Source organism: Nanorana parkeri, unplaced genomic scaffold (assembly GCF_000935625.1).
Source record: "Nanorana parkeri isolate BGI_ZX_2015 unplaced genomic scaffold, ASM93562v1 scaffold1727, whole genome shotgun sequence".
In the NCBI taxonomy this organism is placed as follows: domain Eukaryota; kingdom Metazoa; phylum Chordata; class Amphibia; order Anura; family Dicroglossidae; genus Nanorana; species Nanorana parkeri.
In genome coordinates, this window is record NW_017307995.1 from 258,910 (window position 1) to 270,359 (window position 11,450).

At 41.3% G+C, this 11,450-nt stretch overlaps 2 protein-coding genes across 2 annotated transcripts in view; one reads left to right on the forward strand and one right to left on the reverse strand.

Annotated features, from left to right (window-relative positions):
• Positions 1 to 229, reverse strand: part of GTF3C1 (general transcription factor IIIC subunit 1) — a 102,349-nt gene extending 102,120 nt beyond the window's left edge. Inside the window, exon 1 of the mRNA XM_018571292.1 lies at positions 9 to 229. Coding sequence (XP_018426794.1) covers positions 9 to 229 — 221 coding nt within the window. The remainder of the gene's footprint in view (positions 1 to 8) is intronic.
• Positions 230 to 691: 462 nt separating this feature from the next.
• The window catches only part of LOC108799438 (protein KIAA0556 homolog), a 38,087-nt gene continuing 27,328 nt past the window's right edge, over positions 692 to 11,450 (forward strand). Inside the window, exons 1-4 of the mRNA XM_018571293.1 lie at positions 692 to 772; positions 3,205 to 3,260; positions 5,839 to 5,912; positions 7,892 to 8,052. Of these exons, the coding sequence (XP_018426795.1) occupies positions 766 to 772; positions 3,205 to 3,260; positions 5,839 to 5,912; positions 7,892 to 8,052 (298 nt within the window). The 5' untranslated portion in view covers positions 692 to 765. The remainder of the gene's footprint in view (positions 773 to 3,204; positions 3,261 to 5,838; positions 5,913 to 7,891; positions 8,053 to 11,450) is intronic.

Sequence of the window (11,450 nt, forward strand, 5' to 3'; positions counted from 1 at the left end):
ATCCTGACCTGTTGTTGATCACCAGGGGCTGCCTCTCTTCGGGGAGTTCACAGAAATCCAGCTCATCCTGCCGCAACAGGGACTGCCATAAGAGCTCCTTAGTGGCGGCATCCAGCAAGAGAGGAAACGTGGGGACACAAGCTTGGAGACGCAACCACAGAGCCGGGACCGTGATCCCATCCAAGCCTTCCAAAGCCACTTCATCTAATACCGCTTCCAGCGCCTCCATATTCTGGTCATCCACTAGGGAACAACACACAAAGCGATCTCACAACAGCATACATCTATCATAGTCTATATACTGGCTCATGTCAAGTGCAGGTTGACAGGGATAAAGAGCTCTATATTCCAAAAGATCGAACTCGTTAGATAATGAATGTTTCCAGTCTGGAAGCCATTTTGTTGAAGGCCTTCCCGGTTAAGCAACTAGTAATGCCTCCAAGAAAATGTCCGCCATCCCAAACTAGACAGTTTCCTTAGGGGACATTTTTTAAATGCAAGGCTGCTGATATGGTGGCGTAAAAGCGAAAGCTGTCATTGGCTAGAACCTACTGAAGTCAAGGTGTGATTGGAAAGTAAGCAGACTTGAAGTCTCGAATCTGCGCCAGGAGCCTGAGCACATTGGTCAGGACAGCGCTGCACCATCCTGATTGGCTGCTGTCATACTCAGTGTTTATTAGTTGCTTGCAACCAGGTAACCGGAGAAAACATTGGGGAACAGTTCTGTTATTCTATGCAGCATCCGAGGCGGCTACCAGCTGTGCCATGCACGGTAAGTGAATAGAGTGATTGAAATTGCTCTGAAATCACTTGAGGAACTCCAGCTCAGTGCATCATTATTCTTTTGAAGTAGTTGGGTTGCTGAATGTTTGTTGCACAGGTACACAAGGGTCAAAATCAGCCCTCAATCACATCTGAGCGTTTTGTTGTTTGTTTCCTAAAGCATGACAACGCTAAACATGAAGAACCCCATTATTTTTAGTGCTGCTTGTTTCGAGTGTTGTGTCTCTTGAAGCTCAAAAAAAGTACATGAGCTTCTTTTTGGGCAGAATCACGTTTTCGGCGTCATTTACTTCAACGTGAGCGACTAGGAAACGCACTTAACGCACATTTTGGCACAATTTTGTGCCTACCATCTGCTCCTAGTAAATAGCTTACCATTGCCTAACACAAACATGCTCAAGCCTGAGACACAGTTGAAAAACATGCAAAAACTGCTTCTATATTGTTTTAACTACGCTCAGCTCAGGTGTGCCAGGCAACAGCGTTTTTGTGCGTATCTACGTTTGTGATATGTTATCATAAGCATAAATCAAGTTGCGCTTTTTGTTAGCTGAATCTAGCTCTTTGATGTTAATGGGCAGACGCATGTTAAATGCACGCAAAAACACAGCAAATGTGTGTTTTCGAGTGTTTCCTATTAAGTCTATGGGGCCAAAACGAGCTGTAATATGACAAAAAAAAGCTCATGTATATTTTTCAGTGACAGGCATTTTGCTTATTGCAAGAAAAAAATGAAGATATGAATGGGATTTTTGGGGGGCATATTTTTTGAGCGTTTAAGGCAGAAAAAGTGCTGCAAAACGCTCAGCGCGAGCCAGGCCTAAAGTGTAACTACGAGCAGACTCAGAAATGACATATATGATGCAGACTGTCATGACTTGAAAACCGAAAGGTGGGTGGGGGATTGCGTGCCTGTAGTTAAAGGGACCCTGTCATGTATGCTGGCCTCCTTTTTATAAGACTCCATTCACACATTAGTGGTAATATGTGCGGAAACACACTAAACATAAAAAAACAATGCATTCCATAGTGCATTGATCAGACTATTGCGGCGTCCATGCAGTATGAAACTTCAAATCCCGGAAAATAATCCAAGCATGATTTAAGGGGCAGATTTCCTGCGTATGTAAAATTGCACGTTTACATGCCGCACGGTTTTCCACGCAGAAAAACGTGCGGAAAACGCAAATGTCATAGGTGAATGGGGCCTTAAAATGCTAGTTGTCTGATTTAGGACCCATTCACACTAGTACATTAATATGAATTGTGTCACATGTCAACTGCATTAAGGCAGCCCGAAAATGTTCAATGGTCTGCCAATGCACAACAAAAAATGCTTGTGCAGCATTTTCTTACGGAGCGCACCACAACACACAGAGATGTATTGCTTTAATGCAGGGGTGGGCAACTCCGACCCTCCAGCTGTGCTTTAACTACAAATCTCAACATGCCTCTGGGAGTCATGCCTGATGACTGTCAGTCATGGGATTAATGGTTCCACAACAGCTGGAGGGCTGGAGTTGCCTACCCCTGTCTTAGTGGGTTGGAGTGCCATTGAAAATGATAGGGAGGACCCATCTGTGTGTAATGAGGGGGCTAGGGATATTTCTGCTCTGAGATGATCATTATTTTATTATTACAGGTGTATGTATACAGTGCCAACATGCATTACATACTGCACATTGACATCAGTCCCTGCCCTTAAGGAACTTACATTCTAAGGTCCCTAACTTACTTAGGAGTATGGGAGAAAACCAGGTACCCAGAGGAAACCCATGCAAACAAGCTCCTTGCAGATAGAGTCCTGACCGAGATTCAAACCAGTGACCCCAGTGATACAAGGCAGAAGTGCTGATCACTAAGCCACTGTGCTGCCCATATGTTTTAGTAGACTAACTCTACTTGTTGCTTGGGTCCATCTCCCAGCCCCATGCTTTTCTCATTCCCAAGTATACATTGTTCTCTCGAGATACTTTGACAAATGCAGACAACAATACCACAAATACTGTTTATAAGTTGTGTATTGAATTTATTAGATTTAGCTGCTAAAATCTTTTCCTGCGCGCTATTCTTTTCTTCTTTTTTTTTTATCCCCTAGTAACTTTTCCTGGAAAGAACACTACCAGGCAGTAATAAGAGTCTGCTATGGACCATACTTCTCAACAATAGGCTACACCCAAACATCCTGTTAAATGCTGAGCTCTGCCATGTTCCACACAGACACACACACAAACATACTTTGACAAACAATTTTAACCAGTTAGTCTGCAACCTTATTGGACAAAAGTAAACTACTCCCACAATCCATGGTATCTTTTCTATCATTTTTGAGTCTTCTCTTATGCAAAACAAAATTAAATTGGAGAAAAACACTAAAATGATCAGAAAGCATTATACTGCCCTTTTTTGTGTGTCTTTTAGGTAGATCTATGGGAAGCAATGAAAGAAGTCATTCTAGAGCTAAGACTAAAAATGTGGTGAGTCCATATCTCTCATTATTATTGTTTAGAAGTTTGTCAGAATATTTTGGTTTAATATGAAATCAGATATGTGTTGCTGGGGATTAACTCTACTGCATGTAGGGTTGAAAAGCTTCTAATTTAACATGAAATATTAGCTTGTAGTGATCAATGTTTAAAATCCTAAAGTAAGTCTTAACTTTGCCCATGCTTTGCAAAGCAACAGATTTACTTTCATTCTGTTTTGTCTTAGCATCCAATACGTTCTCCACAACCCATGTGACAGCCATTGGCTAGTCGCCAAGCACCAGTACTAATACATGAGAGGAAGTCATGTGATCGCCGTACCGGGAAGTTAAGGAAAGGTGGATAGTAGGCCGGGCATTAAGATGTACCCATTTCTTTGCCCTGCATGGATATAGCACACCTTCACTTTAAACCTGGTCATGTCCTGCATCCCTGGTAGCCAACTTGCAGTCCTCAGAGCCTTTGAGTCAGGCAGTAGTCTGTGTATTTCTTACCTCGATACTTATTCATGCCATGAAGGTCAAATATATTCCAGGGGTGCGTGATTTGTATCACCTGAAGCACGGGACACGCAAGGTAATTATGGGGTCAGATGTCACTTGACGTCTGTCAGTTGCTGACCTGTCACCTTTCAGGTCAGGTAGTTGACAGACAGCAGCTGTCACTGATGCACCAACTGAAGTGTCAGGCTTGGACAAAGTGAGTAAAAGCTGATCTTAGCCCAATCACTAAAATCTCATAAAGGCTTAAACATGTCAGGGTAATTTAAAAGCTGTGCTAAGTCTTTTTAAATGTGCAGCTTTTGTTAAAGCTGAACTACAACCTCCTAGCCCTTACAGCCAAGGAATGTGCCATCTTAGCCTTTATTTGGATTGCAGTTGCCATGGTACTGCACATGTGATCACCTATGACAACAAGCCATTTAAAGGCTTGAAAGTTGGGTTGGGAGCTGAAATAAGCTGCGTCAACACATACACTGAGTGGCCAGATTATTATGACCACCCCATCAGTACTTCATTGGGCCTCCTTTTGCCTTCAATACTGCGGCGATTCTTCTTGGCATTGACTCCACAAGATCTTGAAAGGTGATGCGAGGAATCTGACACCATGCCTGATGAATAGCACTGTCCAGTTCTGTGAGATTTGATGGTTGTGGAACCAGCTGCCTGATGGCTCTTTCAACTTCGTTCCACAAATGGTCAAATGGATTGAGATCTGGTGATTGTGGGGGCCACCTAAGCAAGGTAAAGTCTCCCTCATGTTCTTGAAACCACTCCTGCACAATACGAGCACCGTGGCATGGTGCGTTGTCTTGTTGGAAGAAGCCATCTCCATTGGGATACGCCATCAACATGATAGGATGAACTTGATCAGCAACGATACTTTGGTATGTTGTGCTACGTTCAACGGCTGTTAAATCGCGTTGTTTACCCATATCTTCAGAAAAAAATCACTTCTACTGTCGTGGTAAATAAACTGCTTCCCTATTTATAATGGTCTGGCCCTCTAGCAACTTCAGCACCAAATTATAGCTAATTTGCCTACAAACGTCAGGTGGTCATAATAATCTGGCCACTCAGTGTATTTTAGGAAGATGGTCCACAGCAGTAATGTGCAGATGGCACTAGGGTTAGAGCATGTAGACAGGAAGCTGCAGAAAAAGGCAGAGGGGATCGGCAACCTGACATGTAAAAAAATGTTAGGATTTGTAAGGATACACTGCAGTGAAATCTGTGTTCCTTACTACTTCTGCATTACTTACTACTAAGCCCTGCATTGTGCATTACCTACTGTTGACATCTGTGCTCTGCTTTACTTACTTTTGACCTTTCCACTCTGTGTTAAATACTACTGACCTCTGATCTCTCTGTTACATACTACTGAACTCTGCATTACTTAATACTGATTCCTGAGCTCTTCAAACATTCCTTCCTTTTTTGGGGCCTTACTTGGTTATGTCCTAAAAAGCAAGCTGGTGGTCTTTGATCTCTTCCATGTTGTTTAGGTTTTTCTCCAGCTATCCTGAGTTGTCTACTCTTGCTTTAGCTAAATAAAGGGCAAATATACATCTTTCATAGGTGACTGCTTGATTATAATTAAAGACTTCTAATATACAGCCTGTCAGCCCTTTGTGATAGTAAGGGCCTGTGTCAATTGGCTTTGTTCGCTTCAAACAATTTTGCATTTTCATACAAGTCTATAAGAATGCAAAACATGCTTGAAGCAGCTCAAATGCAGGTCAGAAGAAGTCAACTTCAAAGTAAATGTACACCTTTAATAAATTCTAAACCATCACAGAAGCCTATCAGTCTGATGCCATTAACACAAGCACAAAGCATCCCCACCCCTGCACACGCACATAAGAACGCAAACACACATGCATAAGTAAACCTTGATTGAACAATACATGTTAGGTATTGCTGTTCATTCTGGAGTGAGATGAATAATTGAAGGGTCCAGGAAAGATATTTTATTTTTTATTTTTTTACTGTTAAGAGTAATTTATCATCTCGCTATGTACCATCATGTTTCACACTAATGGTTGTTATTTTATTTTTTTTCTTTTAAGAATGACTTTGGTAAGCAGAGTGAGTTTGATGAGAAACATGATGAATATTTATTATATCTTCAACAGAAAAACAGGTAAGAAGCAAACAAATTGTGTTTAAAAACAAATTGCAAAGCAAGATGGAACAGAGTTAAACTGCCCAGGCGCTGAGTTTATTTTGGCCTGTTCTTGATGAACAAGCCAAATTTCACTCAGTGGGTGGCCCTGCCAGCATCCTCCTGCCCATCAATCTAAAATCGAAGGAGCTGGCAAAACAGTAACTGCAGCCAGTCAGCTGCTGTCACTATACTGCCATTCTGACAGTTGCTGTCTAAATACATTTAAGGTGCCCATACACTGCACGATTCTCGTATGAAAATCGCGGGAAATACCGCCATCATACGTTAATCGTGTGGTGTATGGAAGGCGTGCGACCGTTTCTACTGTACGGTCGCACGTCTTCCGTCGAACAATCAGGCTGGAAAACCCGCCGGGAATCGTACGATTCTCTGTGAGTTAGTGGCCTGCATGTTCGACAACTGACGCTTGTGGTCATCATAAGCCTGCCCCTCATTGCAGTCATCGGACTGTGGGTTGACCTGTTTGTCAAACGAGTTCCGAATAAACATTTTAATCAATTAATGTGATATTAAAGTCAATAGGTTTTTAAGCCATTTCAAATGCCTCAAATTATTTACAATGGATGCTGCTTGCTCCTTGATGTTTAAAACTTTTAATTTCCTGAAGAATCAACTGGTGCTTTGAGCATCGACCCTCCTATCCCATTTCAGGGTGCCTCCTCTTGCTTGCAGTGTCCTATGGAGCCACCCTTGTGTGTGCTAATGAGCTGTGTGTTTCTTCACAAAGGCACAGCAAGGCAAGTCACTCTCCTGCTCCACACTCCTCCTTCCTCCCTTCTCTAAGCTAGTAGATGTAATGCTACTGCATACTTCTCTGTCCCTTGTAATCTTGTACTGGACAGGAAGTTCAGGGAACCTGAACAGAGAGACTTGGAGCCAGCTGTTCCGAAACATGGTGACTGTAAATTCTTTTGAAAAAAAAAAGAAATACTGTACTGGTCAATGTATATTTGTTTGATCAGGATTCATTATTGAAGAAAAAGTTTGAGCATCTAATACTACTTTAATGACACAGATCTGGCGGCTGCTAAGCTAAGTGAAAATTCACTTAGCAAACTGAGCATGATTTACTCCTTTAGTGTATAAACCTCCTGTGTGTTTATACAGATTTGACCATATATTTGTGCAGCTGTAGTAACAAGGGCGAGCAGCTGAGACAAGGCAGCCAAGGGAGGCAGGTAGAATAAGTTAGAAGTTATATTATAGTATTATATAGTAATGGTTATTTGCCATAATTGCTGTTTTTCTTAGCAATGAGATCTGAAAATAATGAGTAAACTGGATTGGTTCTAGAATACCTGTTTGTGTGAAATTTAAAAGAGTTAGGGGCTAGGTTTGGAACACTAAAGACCAATAAGTCAGAATTCTGTGTTATGTAAAGTATTTGCAGTATTGAAATGGAAGATATTATGTATATAAAGAAAATAAAAATTCTAATTTGGATATTGAAAAAGCAGTTGATGTGATATCCAGATTTTGTATGTTGATTAAACTATACTGAATATTGGCCAAAAACTGGCCAAATGATTCTACTCAAAGAGTGCTGGAATATCTGAGCTGCTTTTTTGAGACTAGTGATAAGAAAGAAGGTTGTGACCAAGTGTGAAATACACTGTAATCAGTATCTGGTGCCAGTGCTATATAGGACAGGCAGTTGTCTAACCAATTGTCAATCTTTGATAGACACCTGCTTACTTCCTGTAGCAGTAGAAGGGTGTGCATTAGCGTCCGATCTCAAATAATTTAATGAATTATAATTTAAAGGATTCCATATAGCAAGTCAGCATCATGGTGGCCTGAAAATCATTATTGGGTGACTTTCTTCTCTGACATTTCTAAATTCAGATTTATATATTCTGATTGGGCTATTATTTAATTATGTTATTGATATTCACTAATCAAAGCTTGATTCATGTATTATATTTGTTTTTTAGGGTACAGAATATTAGTAAAGCAAAGGATACTGCACAAGTTAAGTTAGAACACCTGGAACAAGGATTTTCTATCTATATAAATGGAGCAAATGCTGAGTTAACAAAACATTACAGCACACACAATTTAACAAGAAGTGGTTTAAAAACACAAGAAGGGAAAGGTGGGTATTGTTTTCAAGAGCGCATAGAAATGTTGTTACATGATACTCTGTGTTAGCCTCTCTTAGTCAATCAAGTTATGAATTGAAAAACAAAGCTTCATTTCATGGTTGAAAAATTGAATCTAACGTTAAAGGACACTATCTCTTTGCCCATGGAGGATAAAATGACAGGGTCTCTGCAGCCAGGCCCCACTAAGCTTCTTATACTCTCCTTGCCAGCACTCCCCAACTGCTCTTGCCCCTCTCACAGGGTACCTATAAACATTTCTGGTTATCCTGTCCCAAAATAAAAGATTAGTCAAGCATCAATAAAACAAAAAAAATCAGGTATGCTCAAAAAATTATATCAAAATAGAATATATTTGTATTTTTCTCTGAAACAAAATGACTAGACATAGCATTTTTTTATAGCCAAATATCTATTCATAGAATATTGAAATTCAAATGACAATAGCACACAATGTCAAACATGACTAATTTTTGGTATTCGAAAAAAAACAAACATACATTATCCTTAAATTTGGGAACCTTTTTATAAAAACATGGAAGTCATGGACTGGACATAGGCAATGACAGTAGTCAGACAGCACAGAGAAAATGTAATGTATATTAGATACAGACCATGTGCCATGTATTGGCTCTGCAGAAATGTCAGAGGTGAGTGTCATTTTACCAATGCAGAGACATCTATGGTTCATATGTCATGTCTGATGCAAGAGGGGTTGTTATATTTAGTGCCCATGCAGATGGTAGAGGCGGGGCTGTTACATGGTATATGTTAGTGTCTTGTCGTCTTGTACCCTAAGCAGAATAGCATTAGTGAATCACCTGCACTCCATACAGCGCTTTGACCATACGAAATAGCTGTTGGTGCTCAAAGTGACGACACAGATGGTGATGTGCCAAAGTCCAATTTAATGATAGAAGTCACCAGCATTCACTTGTAATGTGCAAGGAGCATCAGCACTGTTATTGATGCGTCACAGAGCCAACGTTTCGGGGCCACGCAGGGTCCCTTCCTCAGGGTGACATAGGGACCATCACTATGTCACTCTGAGGAAGGGACTCTGCGTGGCCCCGAAACGTTGGCTCTGTGACGCTTCAATAAAGTGTCTATGCTCCTTGCACATTACAAGTGAATGCTGGTGACTTCTATCATTGATTGTACCCCAGGGCTGCAACAACTAATCGACATAATCGATTATAATCGATTATTGAAAAAGTTGTCAACTTTTTCAATAATCGATTAATCGTCTTCCGATCAGTAGGCCCTGTTCACAGCTCCACACGCTGTGCGCCGCACCTCCTCCCCACCTCATGCTCGCCGCTGCCAGACCCGCTCGCATCCACGCTCCACACGTCGCACCTCCTCCCCGCCTCACATTTCCTGCCCGTCCACATCCACGATCGGCACAGGGACGCGGGGAGATGTAGTAAGGAGGAGCAGGTGTGGGGGGATGACAGCCGCTGATAGACAGGTCCGATCTCAGAAGCAAGTTGCTGGAAGACTGCTCAGGTAAGCCTGCACTTTCCCACACATGGTGCTCTATAATGTATTGCTGGGATTTGTATTTCTCTATAGCTGATGGTACATTGTGCTGTATACTATAATATACAGCACAATGTACCATCAGCTATAGAGGAATACAAATCCCAGCAATACATTATACACTGTATGTATAATGTATTGCTGGGATTTGTTGTACTCCTCTGTAGTTGATGATATTCTGCATTGCGCTGTATAGAGGACTACAAGTCACAGCAATAATACATTATACAGCGCAATGCGGAATACCAGCAGCTATAGAGCACTACAACAAATCCCAGCAATAATACATTATAAAGTGGTACAATGCTAAATACCACCAGCTATACAGGACTACAAAACCTAGCAATAGTACATTGTACAGCGCAATGCAGAATACCGCCAGCTATTATGTACTATTGCTGCGATTTGTTGTATTCCTCTATAGCTGGCGGTATTCTGCATTGCGCTGTGTAATGTGCTTTTGCTGGGTTTTGTAGTCCTCTATAGCCGGTGCCATTCTGCATGCATTGCTGTATAATTTTACACTTTCCATTTCACTATATTGCACACCACACTATCTTTTTTCTTTTTTACTTCCACCGCTCCAAGCTTGCTCCTGTGATGGACTACAACCTCAATACAAACTAGTAGTCCATCACTGGAGCCATTTTTTAAACTTTATTTTATTGTTTATCCGATTAACCGATTAATCGAACCTAATAATCGGCTAACTAATCGATTTTGAAAATAATCGTTAGCTGCAGCTCTATTGTACCCTAGTCAGCCTATTTTCCCTCCTCCTGTTTAAATGAGGAGATTCAGTAAGATATTTTTCTTTATATGCAACTCAGTGTTGTGGAAGCGGACCTGATCCTTGTGATTCCAGTGTACTGCCTGCAGTGACTAGCATGTGCTGGGGCAGTCCATTGATCTTATAGGACTTGGAGTAGGTATTACAGAAGATCAGGTTGCAGCCTTACAGATCTGGGACACAGAGGCCAGATGATGTAAGGCCAAGAAGCACTCACTGCTCTAGTAGTGTGGACTTTTATGGTAAAATTAGTCACTTTATCTGGCAACTCATAGATAGGCCTGTACAACAACCTGTCGAATCCACTTGCAAATAGTGGATCTGGAAGCTGGAGTACCTCCTTTAGTATCTTCTGGAATGACAAACGGGGAATCCATCTACCTTTTTAACCCCTTCATGACTGAGACCTTTTTTTTTCCATTTTTTTGCAACCATGTTATATTCCACATTTTAGGCCTGAAAATTACTTAAAACCCCCCAAACATTATATATTTTCTGAATGCCAAGACCCTATACAATATAATGGTGGTAGTTGCAAATTTTTATGTTGCGCAATATTAGCGCAACTCCTTATTAAACCCCAAAATTTTGTGATAAATTTAATTAAATGCCACAAAATACCAATTTTTTTAATGAAATATAAAAGATGAGGTTACAACAAGTAAACGATACCCAACATGCCCAGTTTAGAAATTGCTTGCGTCTTTGAAACAGCGAAAAACTGCAGTACCCCAAAAAGTCCACAGAAGACGCTTTAAAAGCCCCCACAGGTCATTAATTTAGAGATACCCCAAAATACTGGCCCTAGAATTATTGCTCTCGCTCCCGCGTGCGCGGCGATACCCAACATGTGTAGCGCGTAGGCCCACCCGACACGTGTTTACGTGGCGACGCGCGGGGGCGGGGTACTTTTAAAAATTGTTTATTATTATTATTGGATTTATTTTATTTTTAATTTTAGAAACTGTTTTTTTTACTTTACTTTGCCTGCTATCACATGGGGGGGCTTACAAGCCCCCCCCCCCCCCCCCCCGGCTAAGCGATGTGGGTGGCCAGACA